Below are 21,857 nucleotides of genomic sequence, written 5' to 3' on the forward strand. Positions count from 1 at the left end.
TGCTGACCTTTGCACATTTTAACGAACTGCTCGAAGCTCAACCAATGATCATATAGGGTTGTTTTTTTCCCCCTGAACTACCCTATACACTATTATTGCATTTTTCTGTAACACCTCTGTCCCTTTATTCTAAGCATTCTAACTTGGCATCTATGTCTTCAGTTCGTGTTAGCATATTACCAAGTATATTACTGCTGCTACCCAAATCACTCCAGCGTATTCTCCCTTGAATTTCATGCATGCAAATTTCATTGGAATTCTTGTAATGAGAAAGATCAATATACTTACACGACCAATTGTAACTCCTTATGTTACCCTACACAGAACTTTTTTTTTTTTTCTGATATAGACCCTCTCTATTTCGGAAATGCTCATTTTGTTTTATAGATACCAGAACTGTCACGTCTAGTCCTTACTTTCACTGCAGGAATTCTTGACGGTTTTTCAGCTGTTTATCATGAGCTCTTATGATGTTAATGTAGGTGATCTTCTTATGTGTTAACAAAAATCAGACTGTGCTATCCATACTGCCTCATCCAAGTACATCTTGGGAGGAATAGAATAAATGCCATCTTGGAATTATGTTGATTAGATTTATATCACCTTTGCTATTTTAATACGTCACATGGCAAATGTTAAGTGAGTAAAACTTAGTACAGAAATAAAAGCATTTGCTTTGTCTGTGACCCTTTGCAGGGTAAATGTTAATTTCTGATTAGGAAAACTGCAAATAGCCAGTCGTTTTGAGAAGTTCATGAATAGAGACAAGCCTTATTTATTTATTTATTTATTTACTTATTTATTTGGTATCAGAGAGATTTAGAAACATGGTGTCAAATGATAAAAAATTATCTAAACAAACACTGAGCCACATGAAGACCTATCTTCTCCTTAATACTGTACATTAGCTGTCAGTTATGTTTAGAATAATGCTTCTAGTCCAGTTTTCATAACAAAGCTATATTACAGCAAACATAAGTGTTACTTTTAAGAATTCTACAGATCTGCTTCACTTTAATCTGTCCTTTTAAAAAATACTGATTCTTTCAATTAGATGCTTAAATATGTTTGAAATTATAACAACAGAAGCCAGCCTGAAGTACAATTAAAAAATTAAATGTCTGCTTTCAATGCATTTTTGCTACACAAACCCACAAGATCAAATACTAACACTGTAAGCATATTTTTGGCACACACATAAAAAAAAAAATCACATAATGCATACCCAGATGCTTATCAGTAAACTACGCTTTTGAACTCTCTGAACAAGGGCTGTGATTCCAAATAGCAGATAGATTCAGCTCCAGCAGCTGCAGTAGTTGCTGCCCGAGATGTCTGCCAGAGGTTACCATCCCTCTGCTGCCCCGGCTCTCAGCTCACCTGACTAATTCACAGACTAATTCACCAACTACTGCACTGGTGCACTTTCTGAGGAGAGAAGAGATGCCCCATGCAGCTGTCCAACCTCTCCCACGGAAACAGGGCAGGCAACTGGCACAAGGAGCTAGACCTAGGCAGCCAAGGCTAGACCTATCTCCAGCTGCAAATCAGAGCCCTAGGATAAAGCTCAGTCAGCTCGAATATGCCTACCACATATTGCTGCAAACCTATGCTCTATGGCTTGCAGTGGCTTAAAAGGAAAAGCAAACCTTTTAAAAGTAAAGTGCAGCAAAAACGTCTATGTAGAAAATGCCATGAGTTTTTAAGTCGATGAGTTCTGGATTAGTAAAACATGCCGACCAAGCCAGATCGTGACCCTCATCGCGCAGGGAAAGTCTTTCCTTTTGGAAATTTCACACTCATACTTTTTTAGGGTTGATTTCTTTCTGGCCATTTCTTATTTTAATAGCCTTTTTGGGGCCACCGGCCAGTGGGTTGGTGTTCTTGGTTGATGGCTTTGGGGCTCCACTCCGACCACTGCGTCCTGCATTCTGGTTCTTACTGCGGGCCGTTCGCAGCTTTTGTTCTTGCAGTCTCTGTTCCCACCTCTGTAGAAATACAAAAGACGAAGAGGCTGACTTAGGGAAGGACATATTCATAAATAATTATGTCTTAATCAAAGCTATCCTGAACCACTAACGCTAGTGCTGCTCTTAACAGCTCTGTGCTCTGTTCCGTAGGCCCACTGATGTCAGTATGTTATGGCTCTTGGCAGGGGGAACCTGTTTCGTGTTTTGGGGTGGGGGAATTTCCACGACACCTGTCGATGAAAATGACAACTGCACATCTCATGTGCATGCTGCACGTCAGTGCACATTTCACGCCTTTTCAGAAATCCAGGGGAGCTGGCACCATGCCATCAAAAAGACAGGATTTGCACACTGGAACTCCCTTGCAAACCCCTTCTTTGCGGTCTTACTGAACATGATACTTGATTTTTTCCTCAGAAAAGTCTTCAGAAAGCAGACTATCCTTTCACAATATATATTTAAACACACAGCTACAAGGGAAAGTGGTATTTACTTTCTGGTTTTCCCCGGGGTGGAGAGGACTGGGCATGAAAGAGCTTATGTTATGGACAGACAACAGAGTTGACCACTGAAATCACAGTGCTCAGAGTTGCAATGGGATGGTTGTGAATAATGCACCTGCAGCTCTATTCAGCAGCATCCCTGAGCAATTTTGAAAAGCAATTAGATCAGCAAGCCCACCAATAGGAGTATCTGTTAGATTTCCAAACCCAAAAGTGCAGTGGTTAGAAAACAGGTTTTTACAGTGAGGTTAAGTGGTTAGATGGTCCAAAATATGGAGAGATCCACAACACTGCAGTGGAGACTGCAGTCTTTTACCTCTAGGAAGAGAAATACTTATTTTAAGGAAAGCAAGGTAGATAGTAGAACCTGGAAAGGGTCTCACCTCTCCCTTCTATTAATGAACTTTCCCTTCTGAAACTCCCAAAGGCAGGGGCTTTGCCTAGTGATCAGAGCAAGACAAGCACTCTCCAGCTTTCCTATTAAGTATCTCTGCACTGACCCTCTTGCAGCTCAGACTCTTGTCCTGGCTAGAGAAGAGACCAGCCATGTTGTGGTTATGTTAACAGCTGTCTTCTGTGGTCCACAGACAGCTCAAAACATTCATCTTAAGTGGTAACTCAAGACAGAAGTTGGATGCAAATCTTCAGAGATGAACGATGGGCATTAAAATGAAGCCACTGTGATACCTAGCTCCATACTGGCTATCTTTGTGCAGTCAGGGCCATTAAATGCATCTTTATGAAACAAAAACTATCAGCAGGCATTTAGGTGTGTCCCACTCAAAAATGTTTAAATGAGAATTTAATTTATGAAACTATTAATATCAGAGGGAATGACACACGCTTTGAGAATTATTTTGCTTGGCAGTCATGAATCTATTTGACAGTCTAGAAATTAATGTTCAAACAGGTTTCAAGACACAATTAGAAATGACAAAACAGTGTGAGGAGGCCACTAAAACACACTGTGTGAGAGTAACAGGCCATTAAGTTGACAGCTAAGGGATTTCAAGAGTCCAAGTCATATGTCAGTATTCTCCTAAATTCCACATGGTATCATCTGTAATTGCAATGTATTTAAAGAATTAAAGCATGTTTTCTTTTTCACACATAGATGAGTGAGGAGAAAAGGGAATGATAAAAGCATCAAACACAATTTCCTGCAAGAAGTTGGCCTGTAATCTAAAAGCTTCTACTGATGGATATATGCATCTTTTTTCCTCCTACCAATTGCCAATCAGCTCATAATTAAAATAAACAAACCTTTTCTGAATTCCAGAAATAACTTTCTTCCATCTCTAAAAGTATGAGGAAGAGTCAGACATTGTCTTGATCCACCCTTTCTTTCCATTATAAAGAGGAGTTTACAAGCAGGGAGTGATAGCAAGTGCCATCCTGAAGCTCCCAAAAGCAGGGGCACCTGCTGCTCCTGCCTCCCAAGTCTCTCTACTATAGACTTTTCCTTCCAATGTTCCCTGAAATCAGTGAGGGGATGTCCAATACTTTCAGTGGGTCTTTAGTGGGAAGTAGCTGGTGAGAAGTCTGTGTCTCCAGACTGCAATCTTTAATGCAGCAAAGTCTGTTTATCCAGTGCAGTGGATTTTAACTTCCTTTCTTGCCTAATGCGGACTATACGCTCACCTGCCTATCACCTGTCTGACAGTTACTTGCCTTAGCATTGATATGGAAGAAATACCTAGAGTCATTATTGTAATAAACCTGCGTTCACACAAAGATCATCCAACCACCCTATTCAGGCACAGTTTGCAGATAAAACAGAAATAAAATAGAAATAAAATTTTAGAGACCCTAAATTGCAAGACAAATTTTCAGATTTTCACTTACACTTATATGTAATTATGAGATAAGAAAATGTTGACGTGAAAATAATAACACCCAGAGGTGTTAAGGATATCTGAAAGTCAAGCAAGTTATTCAATGCTGAAGTAGAACCAAGGTGTTTAACTTTTTATCAAGATTATCAGCATTCTTTTCTTCAGTTGTATTTACCTTAAATCTTTTGTTCAGTTGATCCTTCCATTTTTCAACTAGACATCCATCAAGAAGCATCAACCTGAAAATTAAGAAATAAATACAAGTTATACATATTTCTGATTTTGATTCCTGACATGTTATTCCGTATGATTTAACACAGACTGAGGTTGAAATGCACCAGCAGGTGCTGGTACTGACAGTGTATGGGATGACAGGTAGAAAAATACTTTTCTCTGTCCCTAAATGTTTTCTAATGGATTTCTACATGTTTATACTGATACTTCTGAAATTCTAGTCTAAACTCTGTAAAAACAGAAAATAGTTTTCAAAAGAAATCAGATTTTACAGCCAAAACTGCAGCACATGGCCAGTATTGAGAAAAAATTTAGAGCCCTTTGTCCTCACCTGTGGCTATTCTGCAGGGGAAAATTGTCCTGACGATCACTGTTAACAAAAAGTGATGTTGGGTAATATCCCATGAAACTGTTTAAATGTGTATGTACATACATTTTTACTTATGCCCACTATGTATTTGTGTGTGTCTGTTTGTGTGAAGAAGAGTTTAAACTAATGTATTTTACTTCTGAATTAAAAAAAAAAAAGAAGCTGTTTCACATCTACCAGTTAATACAGCTCAGCTGACGAATGGTAACACATTATCTGATCAGTTACAATTGTCCCTATTTCTACCTATAAATACATGAGGACGGTATTATGTATTTCTGACATGTAACTACTTAATGAGTGATTTAAAGTGAATTTGGAAGATGCTTGGGCAGTGATACCTGCCTATGACTGAAATCTGGCTAGCTCCTGTATGAAAATACTGAGTCTAGGTGTTGTGAAAAGAACAAAACAAAAATGTAACTATTAAATGTATATGCCTTAAACAGCTTCTAAAATAGTTTATTCTAAAGCAGTGTGATGTCACACCTTCTAAGTCCCAACCTAGAAACAACTATTTTATAGCATGTGACTGCTGGAATTTCTTTATATCCTCTACAGCTAACTATTTAACTATTTTAACTTTTTTTTTTCTTATCTTTTTTTTTTTTTTTTTTTTTTTTTTTAGATACTGGGCCTCATATGCCCTAATATCACTTCCCTAATTCTGGAAGGCTTTACTTAGACATCAGTGGTGGCTGGAAACATCAAAATATCTTTATAAACGCACATTATTTCATACAGCACTTTGCTGGCGGGTGAGGTTTACACAGCATAGCAGGGCCTGATCTCCAGTTTCCATGAACAGCATTGCTGCTCATACCAGTTCAAAAAGAGTACAAAATGCTGCCACTCGCAGCCATTAGCCACTGTGCATACACTTTGCCCAAATATAAAAGGACTACGGTGAGTGCAAGCCCTGGAGAATCAAGACCAACATGATACACATCTCCTTTTCTTTCTGAGGAGAGATTAGAGAACTAACATAAGGATTGAAGCTAAGGCCACATCGTGATGCGAGAAATCACAGCACGGTGTACTTCTGATGCAGCTTCTGTTCAGGTCAAACAATTGAGTGAGACCCTAACCCTACTGACGGGCAATGGGTGTTTTGCCATTGAATTCAGTGGAGATACAGTTTCCACCAATTTTGCTCCCGGCATTTTAAAAAGCGGCTGTAACTCAAACCCTTCTGTTTGTGTGCCACTGAGTTCAACAGGAAACACATATAATAGTTTATGTTTCTTTTCCAAATCCATTTTAGTACACTATATGAAATTAAAAACCTCAGTGACCTTTAAAAACCATCACAAAATATTTAGTGAATGGTGTGTTTTTCCATAGTAATGGAGAAGCAGACTGAGATCTTTCACTTTTGAAATCTCCCCTCCCTGACAGCTTCCTGAGGGTCCTCTCCAAGAAAGCTCTGCAGCTCAGAGCTCCTCGATCACAATCTTGGTTGTGGTCCTCCTGTGTGACTCAAGGCATATATCCTTAAAATGGCTAACACAACTGAAGGGCTCTAAATTAATCTTTGTGAAACACTTCCAGACCTGAAGGAGCAAGATGCCGTGTAATAATAAAATACTGTGCCTGTTAGCTCACAAAAAAAAAAAAAAGCGCTAAAGTAATAAGGTATCAGATGGCAACTTTCAGAAACACCTATAAAATGCTTTTAAAATATCAACAGAAAGCTCACTGAAAATACGGATATGGCCCATCAGGTTCTGCACATAGACGTTCTATGGTCCCTACAAGTGCATGTGATCAATTAACAGTCACATCACTGTATGCAAACAGCCTTACCCCTGACCCACAGCACATAGGCACACGTGCCTACCACGCCACAACCTGTCCCACTGGTGTCTGTTGCTGCTGGTACACTTGGGGTGCTAAACAGGGATGGGATGTCCCCTTCTGCCTCAAGGACCCAGAGAGAAAAGGGAGCTGTGATTCATCACTCCCTCCCCTCCAGACCAGCATGCTGGATTTCCTTCCATGCCTGGGGCTAGGCAGACTGCCAGATGAAGTCTGGTAAAGTTAGTTTTGTTTTGTCTTTTAATCATACAGCAGGACTGGCAAGCTGCTCTCAGAGTATTTACTTTTCATCTGCCATCCGGAGCCGGAGCTCCAATGGCTGCAGCTTTGGCTGGTCCCGGCACAGCTGTGGGATCAGAAACATCTCGCTGATGGCACCAGTCCGGAGTATGGATATGCTGGCGGAGAAGGCCTGGCTCTGTTTGCAGCAGCTCTGCGGACTGGAGATGTGTATCATCTCCTGTACCCTCCCTGGGGTCAGTGAGGCAGAACTATGCCTTCCACATGGTCCTGCCAACATGGACCACCATCTACAGCCACCATCAGGCTTGTAGCACACGAAGCAGCTCATACCTATGGAAAGCAGTCCTAGAAAAACACTCCCGAACAGCTGGAGATGCCTGAACTGCTGCACGATGCATTAAACAATATGCTGTCAGCACCTAATGCCGCCAGGGTTTATGCCCCATGTGTGAGCCAGGTTTTGTAAACACCGCATCATGGAGCAGAGCTGAGGCTGATTAAGTGGGAAAAGTTAATTGCAAAGGTAATTGAAACATGTGGGTGTATGTGTGAGTTACCCTAAGAAAAACTATGAGCAAAACATGCTCATGATGAGGAAGGGAGCTTTTCTGGTCCTCCTTCCCGTCTATAACACTTTTCTGCACCGCGTGGCCAGGGCTCACCTCGAGCGCCATTCATAGCACATGATGAGAACATCCTGCTTCGGTTGAAGAGGTGGACACTGGCAGGAGGAATTTGTAAGAAGAGGCACTTGAGACAGAGGAATTGGCATCGAAGACTTAAGTATGTCTTTGACTTCAACCACAGTCGTTACTTCATTGCAGCTCCCTCTTTCTACGCTTTTTACTTTAGCGTGAATGACTGCAATTAGAAAAACAGAGGTGTGAGAACAACAAACGGTCTCAGAAATTCAAACACATCTCAAAATTAAATAAAACGTATTAAATGGAAAGCTGTTGTTTCGCTGTGAGACTAGAACTACTTCTTCATGTGTGGGCACATACAGTGGCTTAGAACAACAGAGGCCTGATCCCCATTTGTTTTTCAGTGGGACTGTTGACAACTGTGAAATTAAACATGTGCTTAAATCTTTGCCAGATCAGGCCAAGCGATCTCGTCTGGAATCACACACACAAACAGCTCCTTTGACTCAGACTCGAACAACCCCTCGCATAAATCGGACCCGTTCTATAGCCACATCTGGCTATTTCCAATTAAGTAATGAATAATTTACCTCACAGACAGACTGAATTCAGTCTTTTCAATAAGAAAATAATTTCCCTGTAGGCTGCATCCAGGAACTAAAGTATTTTCTTAAATATAAGAAGGAAAAGAAGGTTTGAAACACGTAGTCAAAAACTAAGAGGCTTAGGATTGTCATGATTTACTCAGTCTATACGTTTTTTCACCTTTTGCCTTTGGATTATCCATCAATAATAAGATCCTCATATAAAACAGACTCTGAAACAGGTTCTTCTCACTCTGAATACACAAACATTCATATTTTTACCTTTTTTTTTGAGGAAAACTGCATGTCTGCATGGACACAAGAAGGTGAAACTGTAGATTGCTCTGAGGATGGTCCCTGGCTAACTTTGTACCTGCGAACCCTGGCAGCATTTCACCCCTTCTCTCTTGTGAGAAGTACCAAGTCAGAGAAATGAAGCATGATTGTTACACAGAGGACTTTGTCTCTAGAAAATGTCAAAATAGGAAGGGTCCTGTTATCACAAAATTCTTCAGTGAAAGAAGCATGAGAAATGTATGTACCACAGGGTGATCAACCTGCATCAACGCCACCCCTGGCAGTCACCAGGTCAAAAGCCTTCAAATGGACCTACAAAAGTTTGGAATAAACTTCACATGTAGAAAACAGGAGACCAGCAATTTTAACACAGCCTGGGCTTTATGTGCTAACTTTTTCAGGACATGTGTAACAGCCACAAAACACATTTCGGTTTCAGAGACTGAATAAAAAATCTACAGATTGAATAAAAATATACCTCTTAAAAGCAAAATCTTAATTTCACAAATTCAATGGAATGGTCCTGAAGCCACTGGAATCAGAATTTGTATAGCTAACACCTGCATTTCATTTTGGAGTAGTCATTTTACATCACTGCTTTTTCATATATTTCAGACAACTGTGGAAGTTCACTGTCCCACCTGAACATATCACTATGTTGTACTGAGATGGATTAAGGAACTACATAAAAAGAATATATGACATAAATGCACCAAAATGCCATGACAAAAAAAGTATACAATTACCTAAGTCAGATGTGCAGCTTGATTATTCCCACCAAACTGGAGTTTGGATTTTTTTCCCCTATACTAACAAAGAAGCAAATAACTACAGACTTACTTTCATTTGATATCAGATAAATAGGAACTGACTGAATATAATAACCCTATTGCATAAGAACTGAATACATCCCCTGAAGAAACAACTTTTATCTGAGAAAAAAAACATAAAGTACAACAGACTGTGATACTGCATGGTAAATTCATAGTTAACAAGGGGTTTTCTGTTGATGTTACAGATATTCAATCTTGGTATTTATCTAATCTTCATCAGACTTCTTCCTGACTCCCAGCATCAGAAAACCAGAGGCAGGGGAGCCAGGGGGGAGGAGAGGTGAATACTTACTTATATTGCCAATACGTCAACATATCATAAAACTATCGGCCAACTCCTTGGTTGGCTGGTGCAAACTGTCACTGAATTCAGTTAATCTCTGACAATTCTGCACCAGTTGAAACTCTACCTAGTAAGTAAGAGAATATAAGGATTTCTAAGTCATAACTTTTTACCTTGCTTCAGCTTCCTTCTCACTTACAAGTTTTATTTAGGTGATAAACCCCTGTTTATTCCACCTGCTGGATGAAAACAGGAGCTTCCCGAGCGCCACAGGCTCATGCTCACATTAGACGTAATTGCTGCACGTGCTGGGGTGACCTTTACAGCAGCAAGCACCCTTTCTGCACAGCACCCTGTTGATGCCAGGGCACATTTCTGACATTTCCCTGCTTTTATCAGAAATACAGCCCCATTTGCACAATGACTCCTACTGCCCGCATGAGGTGTGCCTGAGTGGTGGGTTTTGGAAGAGGACGGTGAGGTGTCCTCGGGCCAAAACCCACTTGGGAGGGCTGCGGTGGAGCCGTGTCCTCACGCCACGCTTGCTGGCCGGGGCCTGGTGTGGGTGCAGCACCCCCAGGGAGCTGCCCAAGTCGCGGGGGGTGCCGAGAGGGGTGGGACGGGCAAAGTGAAGCGTTTTTACCCCTGCACTTACTGTAGCTGTAGTTCTTGGCCAGGTAGGTCGACAGTGTAGGCTTTGTCTTTTTGCACCTGCATCGCTCTTCAGAGGAAGAGAAGGGGAAACGGTTGAGGGGTGTCAGAGGGGACCTGGCTCCGGGAAGGGGGAGGTGGGGGGGGGTGCCCGAGGCTCACCCTGGCCGCGGCTCCGGCAGTCGGGCTCCAGGGGTCTCTCCGGCACCAGCACGCCCTGCGTGAAGTCCGTCCACTTCACATCTGCAAACAGAGGCGCGGCGGGGAAGGGAAAGCCGTCGGGGCGAGGCTCCCGGGGCAGGGGTCCCGCAGCCCCCCGCCCGGGGCGCCCCGCGGGGGTACAGGGGGTCCTCCCTCCCCCGGCCGACCCCGGGGCGCTCACCCTCCGGCAGGTCGGTGACGATGGCCTCGGGGGAGATGCAGACGCCGCGGTCGTAGACGGGGAGGTCGTCGCAGGCCAGGCTCTCGGGCCAGCTGTGGTTGTAGCGGCGCATGATGGGCTCGCAGCCGTCGCGGGCGCGCTGGCAGACGGAGCGGCAGGGCTTGATGGGGTCGTAGAGGAACTCCAGGGTGCAGATGGGGGCGTACATGGCGCAGAGGAAGAAGGGGAGGACCGGGCTGCAGCCGGTGCCCACCAGCTCCTCGTACTGCTCGATGGCGAGGACGGCGTTTTCCTGGGTGCTGTGGTGGAGGTGGTTGGGCATGCGGGTGATGTTCCAGGGCATGGGGCGGCACATGGGGATGCGCACCGCCTCGCACGGCGCGCCCTGCGCCCGCGGGCTCACCCGCAGCCACAGGGACACCGCCACCAAGGCGCGCAGCATCCTCCTCCTCCTCCTCCTCCTCCTCCGCCGCCGCCCGCCGCCGCCGCCGCCGCCGCCGCCGCCCGTCGCCGCTCCGCGGGTCGCGGCGGCCGAAGGGCGCGGAGCGGCGCTGCCTCCCGGCGCCCGGCTGCAGACAAGTGGCGGGAGCCGCCGCGCCGACAGCCATGGGCATCGCGGGGCCGCATTTATACCGGTGGCACGAGTGACGTGGGGCCGATCGCGCTCCCTTGGCAGCACCGCTCCTCCGGGGGGGAGAGGGGAGGGGGGGGAGTGGGGGAAGTGCGTGTGTGTGTGTGTGTGTGTTTTGCTGTGCAGGCACGGTGACATCACCCCCACCCCCTTTAATCCCCCGGCGACATCACTGCGTCTCTGGTCCGCGGCTCCCAGCTCCGGTTCAGTTTTCATCTGTGTCATAAATTCCTTCAGGTGGAAGAGGGAGGGGGGGGTGGTAGAAAAGAGAGAAAAGCAAACCCGAACCACACGCATCTGCCGCGGGGCTGCGCGCTCCGACGCGGGGAGAGGGGAGGAGGAGAAGGAGGAGGAGGAGGAGGAGGCGGGAGGGACGCGGGAGCCGCGGCCGGAGCCCCCCTCCTGCGGGGCTGAACTTTACGCTGCGTTTTCGCAAGGGAGCGGAAACTTTTTGCGGGCTTGGGGGAGCTCCGGCGGCTGCTCCCGTCGCCTCCCGGGGGGTTGCAGAGTTTCCGCCGTGAGCTCGGCACGGCCGGGGGACAGGCGTGAGGCGGCCGGGACGGGCAGGCGGGCGGGCGAGTTGCTCTTTACCCGGTTTGCTCGAGACAGGGGAAGCGGCGGGGGCCGCCCGGGGCGGGAGAGGGCGGCGGGGCCGGTGCGGGGCTGCCCGGCGGGCAGTGAGCCCCCCGCTGCCCGGCCCCCGCCTCTGTGTGTGGTTCCCCCCCCCCCCCCCAGCCGCCTCTGAGAATGGGTGGGAGAAGGGATTTCGGGCTTTTCCCAAGCTGTTTTGTTTTTTTTTATTATTTTTATTTCCTTGGTGCTCCACGGCCACACGCCCCTGATGCAGTGGAGTGGCATGGCCACGCGGGAGCAAGGGGTCCCTCTGATCCCCCCGTGCAGTCCCTGTGCACGGGCAAGACCTCTGGGCCCTTCCCCCGGGCGAACGCTGCACCCCAGTCTTCGAGGGAGCCGCTGAGCAAACAAGATGAACGCGATGCCAGGTTATGGCAGTGGCCTGGGAGAGCCCTGGTGTGGCTCGGAGGTGGCAGCTCCCTGGCCAGGCACGGTCCTGCCACCCGCGTGTCCCCTCCAGACCCGGCAGAGCTCGGGCCTGGGTGCTGCAGGGCCGGCGTGTCCGTGGGGCACCGGCTCCCCCCTCCCTTCGTGTGCGAGGAAAGATCCTCAGCGGGCAGGACACAACAGTGGGGACACCAGGGAGATGACGGGGTGCGCGAGCTTGGTGACACTGTCCGTCCGTGGGGAGCCGCTGGAATTCCTCCCTGGAGAGCGACGTTACAGCAGTTTCACCCAGCAGGTTCCGCCGCCCCCCCAAGCCTCCGCAGAGTGCCCAGAGGTACCCCAAGGCTCGGACCTGGCAGGGACACCTCTGGCATCCCCCCTCGCGGAGCAGGGGCACGGCCAGGGCAGGAGGGGGGGCAGGGGAGGGCGGGGGTCCCCGCCGCCCCACTGCCTCCTGCTCCCCCCTACCGCTCGTGTGCGGCAGCAGCAGTTCGGGCACAAACCGCCTCTCCCCGGCTGAGGTGATGCGGGTTTGGAGGCGGGACGCCCCCGCCCCCCCCGCCGGCGCAGGCCTGCCCGCCCCCCCCCCCCCCGCCACCCCGCCTGCGCGCCGTGCGGGGCGGCCCTGCGCGGAGCGGGGCGCGGAGGATGGCGCGGGCGGCGGGCGGGCTGCGGCCGGGCCCGGGGCCGGGGCTGGGGCTGGTGCTGCGGCTGGGGCTGCTGGGCGGCCTCCTGCTGCGGGGCGGCGGGGCGGCGGCGGGGGGCGGCGGGGGGGCCGAGCCGTGCCAGGCCCCGCGGCAGTGGGAAGGGCGCACCGTGTCCTACGAGCACGGTACGGGCCGCAACACGCGGGCCGCCGTCTCCTACGACGGCCCCAACCAGCGCCTCCGCATCCTGGAGGAGAGGAAGGCCCTCATCCCCTGCAAGAAGTAGGTGTCCGCGGGGGGGACCCCCCCGGCGGGACCCCGCGGCCGGGCGGGGCGGTGGTGGTCGGCGCAGAGCCCGGAGGCGCCTCCCCGGGGGGTCTGTGGGACGATGGGGAGGCTGGGGGGGGGTCTCGGCACCCCGCGTTGCGGGGAGGGACCTCCCCTGCGGGGGGGGGGGGGGGGGAGCGGGAGGCGGGGTGGCCGGCAGCGGCGGAGGCCCTTGGGGGGGGACCGGGGGACGGCGGCGGGAAGGAGGCGACCGTGGAAATCTGTCACCGGCATGGCTTACATCCGTGCTGCCTGTGTACAGATACCCAGAGAGAGGTAAGGGAGAGAGATCGATAGATACAGATGTCGATAGATAGGGATAATCGATTAGATATAGGTTTGATATAGGTACAGATGGTATAGATGATATGTTATAGATGATATAGATACAGATTAGATACAGATTAGATATAGGTATAGATGATATAGATTAGATGTATAGATAAATGTAGATATAGATTAGATATAGATATAGATTAGATATAGATACAGATGATATTGATGATATAGATGATATAGATACAGATTAGATATAGATTAGATATGTAGATGTAGATACAGAGATATAGACTAGATATATAGATATATAGATTAGATATAGATATAGATATAGATAGATATATCTTGAGAGATTTACAATCAGCAGTGTCAGTTTTTTACCCTTGGAGAGAATTCCTTTCTCCCAACTATTCTTTTCAAATGGAACGGGAACCGACTCCAAAAATACAGCCCAAAATGTGAGGTATAATGGGTATAATGAAGAGATTACACTCAAATGCAGGAATAATGCTGCGGGGTGGGGGTTCTAGCCCAGTAATTTGCTAACAAGTTTGAGTCACGTTTTACAAGCTCTCTGGCCATGCTCGGATTCTGCAAGTGCTAAGGGAGCGCAGGGTGTCAGGATGCATCTGTTACCTGTGGTGCAGTGTACTCTTTCACATTGCACAGCCCTGGAGGGCCTCCCTGTTCTCAGTTTATACAGTATGTGTCTGTTAAGCCCATAACTAACCCATCAAAATCCCTGCATCATTGTGCATTTCTTGCTTTGCTGAAAAATAAGCATAGAAAAAAAACTGACTGAAGAAGGGCCTCTTTCTGTCTCCTCAACCTGCCAAGCTCAGGCCCTGACAGGCTGGGTGGAAGAAGTGACTAGCCCGGGGAGGCCTGCCTGAGTGAGATGTTTCTGGGTACCGAGCATCAGTAACTCACAGACACCACGTCAAGACATACCTGCCAGCGTGAGGGTAGCCAGTCTGCCTGTACCTCCACCTCTCCCACCTAGAAATTGTTCAAGTAATAGTGCATTGGTCCTGGGGATGTATAAGCCAAGGTGAAGACCAGCCTGCAAATGCTGTATCATCGGAACTAAATGGTCTTTGCTATTGAAAGATCAATATTCCTTTTCGCTCCTGGCTTTTTTCCCTGACAATGATCAATGTCTCACCAACATCACAGTCATTGTTTTAATCTTTCCAAAGTGTATGCGCTTCCTCGGTCCTTTCCCTGACAGTCTGAAAACACTCCTAAAACTGTTTTATGAGTATCATTTTCAAGCTTAGCTTTCCCTCATTGTGAGCTTTTTTTCTTCATTACTATTTTCATGTAGGAGCCATATGAGGAATGTTAAAGGCAACATATAGTTAGCTGTTTGTTGGTGGCCTGCTAACATACAACATAGAGTCTGACAATGGCTGTGCTCATTACTTTCTTTCTTCTAGAAGTCCTAGGTTGACCTTCATGTTTGACAAGCATAAAACTGCACCACAAAGTCTGATGCAAGCCATCTCCAGCTTCTAAGTTGTACTGAGCTCATTTCTTGAAGCTTATGTTTATTTTATTTAAAACTTTATTTTAAGATTGAATAATTATTCTACATTTTCCACTCTGGGCCAGATTTTGGCTTTTGCCAAGATCTGCTCTTTTTACATTTTTCATAAATATTTGCTCTGGACGCAGTTTCGTCTGGGCTGATAGTGCTAGAAAGAGTCAGAGCGCAGACAGGTGCACTTGAAGCATCTCTCTGTTGGTTTTTCCCATATTAGTTTTTTGTTGTAGGCAATCTCCGACCTCAGGGATTCCCTGCTGTTTCCAGGCTGACCATATTTTTTGCCATCCAAAACTGGAGGGTGGTTTTGTTATGTGCGCAGCTAGTGTCTGCTAAGGGCGTGACCCAGCTTCCATTGAAGTCAACGGAAAGACTCCCATTGATTTCAATGTGTGTTGGATCGGATCTGGAGTTGTGATCACAACTTCATTTCACTGTGGACACAGTGAGTCATAAACTGAAGCCTTCAGAAGTTAGAGGCGAGGGGATTTATCCTGCCTTTTGAAAAATAACCTCTCCCCCACTCTGCTTTGACGTTGGCAAGAAAAGGGTAATTACGCCTAGGCAGTGACTACAAAAGCAACAAGAAAAATAGTGCTGTCCTGGTCTCTAAGGAAATTTCAGTCTAAATTCTCATGAACGGACACATTTTGCTCCTATCAGATGTAACTTACATGCAGCAATCAGGGTTGGCCAACAACCAAATTTTTATACAAAGCTTTTTCTGAAGCTTGCGAATGTGGACCTTAATCAGACACAGCCCTGTTTAAGTTAGTTGACTGAGGTTAATCAGGGACACAAAGATCTGTCTGTGTGGAATGGCTTGCAGGCTCAAAACCACAGGAAAACCCAAAACTTTCAGTTTTTATTGTAGATATATGTTTCAAATTCATGTAATTTGCTATGTGGCATTTTCATACCTGCATCAACCCAGTGGTTTAAGTGAACTCCTGAAAAGTAACCATAAGGTAAAGATCCCATAGCTGCTTCATTGACATCAATTCTTTGCCTGCCAGTCATTGCAAGAGCACCCGAAATGCAGTGACTGCGTTGGTAAAGGCTGCCCGCTCCCCATTGGCCAGCTGTAGCATTGTCACTTGCCACCTGGGCACACGCCTCGCTTGCGGTACAACCAAGTGGAGCAGGTTTGTTAAAGCAGTCACTGATTGTTGCTTCAGCCACCTTGTTGGGTGTGTGTTTCTCTGGGTCATACTGTTGACTGCCTACGTTTCGGTTTAGAGCGTAAGAACTACCAATGGTGATCCTAGGCTAAGCTTTTCAGAGGAGAACCTACTCCAGTTGGATTCATTACTAAACTTTCACTTCTTTTATAGCCCCAGAGTTAGCTACACTCTGCATGTTACATTTTCTCCAGTGTGCCTTGCCCCACTGCCTCTTTCCCCTTCAGGATCAAGATTTTGGAGATAGTCAAGGAGGGCAGGGACAGTCTTCTCTTCTGATTTCATGTAGCGCTCAACTGATACCAGGAGAAAAGAAAAGAAAACAGATGTATTTATTGAGTAGATTGTGCCATTTCCCATTTGGAAGAGGTCATGCCAGTAGGGTTATTATATGATGTGAAAGGAGAGCACTTGGAACGGTTCCCTAGAGCTATTGAGGCAGAGCTGTGTCACGTTACCTATTAAACACAGGATGTGTTTTTTAATCCTTTATTGCCTACTACATGGAGTTACTTCCTTTTGTCCTATCAGTATCTCAGCCCTTCCTTGCTCTTGTTCAACCCACTGTTGGCCACCATCTCAGGACACTTCACAAAATAGGTAACAGTCATCAGCAGGATTTTGCTGTTGGTGCAAAAGTGTTTCATTTTAAGGTAGTATCTACCGGTTCCGATTTGAATATGACATCACTGCAAACCGGTTAGAAATCCTGGTGCTCCAGAGGTCTAAACCAAAAATCCTACTGACTGCATTGTGGCCAGAACTTCATGTGCCCTGCATCACCTTTCTTTTTTTTTTTTTGAGAAACAGAGCAAGAACTGTACTGCCTGGCACCGCTGAAGCCACTCAGCAGGCATTAGTGCTCAGTTATGAAGGAAGAAAAGCATGAAGTGGGGAGCAGAGCAGAAATCACGCAGGGGGTGTTTGAGGGCTGGGGTATTACTTATCACACACCGTATTCAGAGTTTCACTGTTATCTTCCATACTATTTTTCACGGAGTGATTTTCAGGGGAGAGCCAGTAACTGTCCTATGAGAAATATGGTGGGGAGAAAAAAATTTCCATGTGGTCAGGAAAGTCAGAAGGAGGAAGAAAATTCATTTCTCTCTTCTATGAGTGTATTTTAACAGTAACCAGTTCCTGAGCTGTTGTATAGTGTGCAGCACATTGGGAAGCCTATGTGTTTGAGACTGCTAGGGTTATTGTCTTAACAACCATCACTGCACAGCAGAAAAACAACCTGATATCATATCAGTGTTTATTTAAAACCAGAACTGCATGTTGGTAATTTTTTTAACTTCAATTGTATTTGCAAAAGACAGGCACAGTTATGGGCAGGATTAACTCCTTCACTTGACAGCAAAAACTGCTGGTACAATAGAGGAGCAAGAAAGCTGCGTTTAGAAAAGTCTGTTATTCCGTCAGGCTGTTTGCATGCATCTGTCAATCCCTGTCCTTGACTGAAGAGAAGCAGCGTATGGTCAGGTGCAAATATAACGGCATTCATCTGGAGAAGAGGTGATGACTTTTCAAAATAAACAGAGTGTGGGCACGCGTGTCTGACTTAACTACTTCTTAGTCGTTTTAGGATGTGTGATTGTAAAGGAAAAAACAGCGGTGTCTGACCTATTAAAATCATATAATCCATCCGTTCTGTGGTCATTATGGTGACTCAACAGGCTAAGTATTGAGCTGCCCTGAGCGACTGCAAATTTGTTTCCCAGACTTGGTTTTGGGAGTGGTTTCTGCAGCTTAACGTTTAGGGGAATGAACGATGGTCATGGGTAAAATTTTCAGAATTGGCCAAGTTACTGGGAACCCAAGCCCCATTTTTTAAGATTATGTAGAGTGTGCAGACTTCGGAGACCCTTAATTTGCAGTGAAACGTAGAACTGAATTTTCAGCAGTTTCTCTAAATCTAACACGAGTTTTTGGGATCTAAAATGCTTCATAAGCTACTGTGTATATAAGTCACTTTTGAGAATAAGAACTAAAGGAAGGTACTCAAACCTCTTGCATTTACTTTCCTGCCATAGGTCTCAGGTTCTTTCAGGTGTTTGCTGCTGGTAATGACTGTGCATTGGGAAAGGTGGCACTGAAAAGCTGCTGTGGTGGGTGTGGGCTGGCAGTCAGATGCTAGGCAATAGCCTGAAGCATGCAGCAATTGTTCTAGTGAGAGTTGTGTGCCGTTGGGGTACAGAGGGTTGGCTGTACAAGCCTCAGCTTTTGCGTTTCTGTCATAATTTATGAGTCCGTTTACCGAGTCCCTCAGTGATGCTCCCTGCCAAGGCAGCCGGTTCCTTGAGGAGAGCACTATACAAGGAGGGAGCCGTGGCCCACTAGGGCTGCGTGGAGGAGCATCGTGTCTCACCCGGAGTGTTCATTCTGTTAGTTTCTGCCTATGAGAGGCAACAGCCATCTCCCTTTCCAAGTTCTTGATCTTGTTGGAGGTTGGCCAGGCTATACAGTTCAGGGAGGCAGTGAAGCTAATTGCCTTCATTGTTCCAGGTGGTCTGGGTAGGAAGAGATGAAGCCACGGCTTGGGAGGCTCTTGAAAGTCTTCAGCCATCAAGCTGCAGTGGTAACAAGCAAGTGGACTCTATCAGAGGAAGCTGTGAACTGTTGGTTTAGCAATGCTTTTAGTGTCTTGTATTTTATGCTTTTCATAGCTTCCTTGGACAGCAGCATCTTTGTCAGAGTTGTGGAAAAAAAAAAGGAAAAAGAAAAGATAACTGAGTATGAATAAAGCAGCTCCATTGCTTTGAGATACCATATTCTGTCTAGCGTAGTGTTCTCAAAACCCATTTATGCTGAATACTCTGGAGCCATTTCAAACACTACCAAACACTACCAAAACACAGCACCCACCCAAACTGCAAAAAATAAACTGGCTCTTAAGTTTGAAAGAGCAGGATCAACAAAACCCTTCAAAGCTGGAGAGAAAATGTAGATAAGCAGCGTCCAGGGACCCCAAATTGATAATTTGCTGGAGTGCTGTTTGGTGTGCCTAGAGCCCGCTGTCAGACCCTTGATGGGGTCATTACTATCACATCAGTTATAGATATTGTTGACTGGATGTTCTTAAAAAAATATTCTCATCAAGAAGTTTTGTTTTTCTAAAAAACATTGTTAAATGATAGCTACTGGCACCATATTGCTGTTGATGCTAGTGGATGTTGGCTTAAGCCTTTTATCCATCTGAACCCTTTAAAGTTAGGGGAATACTTCCACCCTTGTATAATATCTTGTCTATTTGAACTCCTTGGAATAGTGTGTGTTTGCATTGAAGCTTATGACTCATTTTGTACTGTTGGACATTACCATAAAAACTTAAAGCAAAACCCGACCTGCACCGAAGGTATAATATGCCTACATGTCTGTAACTCAGATCAGAGGACCAGTGTTTTCACAAGATAAATCCCTGTCTTTTTTATTCAGGGATTTTTTTACTCTTTCCTTTTTTTTTTTTTTTTTTTTTTTTTTGGTAGAGACTTAGCGTAGAGATGAATAGAGAGAGAGATTCAAGTTCGTAATTTGTTCTGTGCTCGCAGACAGCACACAGACAGTTGATGGTGACGTGACTCCACAGCTAAACACACACGATGAAAGAGATCTTTATATTCATGATCTTAATTTGGGCTCCGTTCAGCTTGAACCCTGATGTAATTCAGATGGCACAACTGGCAACATCACACCTATTCTCACAGGACCAAATGCCATTTGTCTGAAAAAGTATCTCCTCTGAAGGTTAAATCATACTCTTCTAATTTAGGGCTGATCTTGCACTGCTGTGAGCTGAGGAAAAACCTGACTGTACATTGCTTTCAGAGAAATCTGAGGGATAAAAGCATCCAAAGGACACTTTACCAGTTGATGCATTAGTCCTTCAATTGTAATCTGTTTAAATTAAGAATCCAGGTCTCCTTACTGTAAAAGGGCCAGGAATTTAAAACAGTTTTAGGTATTCAAGACAGCATTTACTGACATGCCTTCAGAAATCTGTCCGTTCGTGCGAATCTTTCCTATCTGTAGGCTCTCCATATCTTCCCATTCCAGTTTGGTCCCCTGCAATTACAGTGCATGACACGATGGGGTGGTTCAGGGCACAATCTCTTCCCAATGATGTCTATCCACCAGTTTCCTGTGGTGGCTGTAGCTGCCCTGGGCTGAGCGGTGGGTGTGTGCCAGGGCTCCCTTCGTTGCAGGGTGAGGGAATATGCTCCAGTATTGTCCCAGCAGCTGGGGAGCGGCTGTGGCATGTTCCCAGGAGCAGGATTTAGGAGGTACTACTGCACCCTGGAATTTGGAGAGAGCTAAGAGCAGGGGACACGCTGAATTGTTCAGTCCCATGGTTTATCTTCTGTGTGCAGTTGAACTGCATTTCCCTTGATATGCCAGAAAGAGAAGGGTTTTGAATATGATGGCTGCATATGTTAGACTTGAGAGCATACTGAAAAACTGAATAGTCTGGGTTAACACGCAAAAGATTTTTCCTTTTTTGCTTACTTTTGTAACTCAGGGCTGCAAACTTAGTGAAATCGATGAGAATTTTGCCTTTGGCACAAGGTTCTCATCCCAGGGCTTTATGCTAGATGCACGTTTGTAACGTATGTGGGAGGTATGGACAAGAAATACATTTCTCTGTTTCCAATTCAAACCCGGCCTCAATTCCTGAGGTTGGTCCACACTGCCAAAACTGAAACCATCATTCAGCCTCTAGCCTTACTGATGACAGCAATAGTATAACTGTGGTGGACAACTTTTAGTATTGTGTCATCTGAGTGGAATTGGAAGATGTAGTGATAAAACCTGTGCCTCTGAATCTGGTCCACACCCTGCCTCTGCCAGCACTTCCAAGGATGAATTTTGGTAGGGGATTGCCAGTTAGGGAAGAGGAAGTATTCAGGGAAGGAGGCAGAATGTTTTAATTATAAGAACAGAAGACTTTTTTTTTTTAACCTTCCCTGCATTTCATTTTGCAATCTGTTCACTAATGTACTTAATTTTCATGCTACTGCTGTTCATTTGTTAGTACCACTATTGATTTGTTCATATGACAAGAGAATTTATGTATGTAAGTTTCAAGTTTATTATGTTGAAGTTCAGAGGATGCTCTTCTTGTGCTTTTTCCTGTCAGAGGTCATCCTGCTCTGAAAGTTTTCTTCTCCAGCTAGGGAACTGATTTGTTTTGCATATCAACAGGCTTGTCCATTTATTAACTACGTGGGACAGGTTTTCAACTGGATGACATTTTCATAGACAAGTGAAGTCAGTGAAATGGTACTAATTTATGCCTTTGTCTGTATGCCAGAATTTAAAGAAAGGTAGGGTTCAAATATCCTTTTGTCCTCTCCATTTTGCTATGAACTGATGACTAAACCTGACATGATTAGATGTTTCAATCCAGGAACGGACAGTGGAATAGCAAATGTTACTGAGTTATTCAGAGAAAGCATAAATACATTTCTCTGTCACGTAACATGGGAGAAGGTTAAATTTAAAGGAACTTTGGGAAAGAAGAATGCTTGCCACAGTGGCCAGGTGTCATGAAGAGGTAGGAGTAGCAATAAGAGGCATGT

At 45.9% G+C, this 21,857-nt stretch overlaps 2 protein-coding genes across 2 annotated transcripts in view; one reads left to right on the plus strand and one right to left on the minus strand.

Moving 5' to 3' along the window:
- Positions 1-771: 771 nt before the first annotated feature.
- Positions 772-11,116, minus strand: SFRP4 (secreted frizzled related protein 4). The gene is made up of 6 exons (XM_074849895.1): positions 10,648-11,116; positions 10,428-10,508; positions 10,270-10,335; positions 7,636-7,834; positions 4,484-4,547; positions 772-1,988 (listed from the first exon to the last, which is right to left on the minus strand). Exons 1-6 carry the CDS (start codon positions 11,087-11,089, stop codon positions 1,800-1,802), a joined length of 1,041 nt encoding a protein of 346 aa, XP_074705996.1. The 5' UTR covers positions 11,090-11,116; the 3' UTR covers positions 772-1,799.
- Positions 11,117-12,939: 1,823 nt separating this feature from the next.
- The window catches only part of EPDR1 (ependymin related 1), a 35,621-nt gene continuing 26,703 nt past the window's right edge, over positions 12,940-21,857 (plus strand). The window contains exon 1 of the mRNA XM_074841573.1: positions 12,940-13,227. Coding sequence (XP_074697674.1) covers positions 12,947-13,227 — 281 coding nt within the window. The 5' untranslated portion in view covers positions 12,940-12,946. The remainder of the gene's footprint in view (positions 13,228-21,857) is intronic.

The sequence above is a fragment of the Strix aluco genome, chromosome 1 (assembly GCF_031877795.1).
Source record: "Strix aluco isolate bStrAlu1 chromosome 1, bStrAlu1.hap1, whole genome shotgun sequence".
NCBI classification, from domain to species: Eukaryota; Metazoa; Chordata; class Aves; order Strigiformes; family Strigidae; genus Strix; species Strix aluco.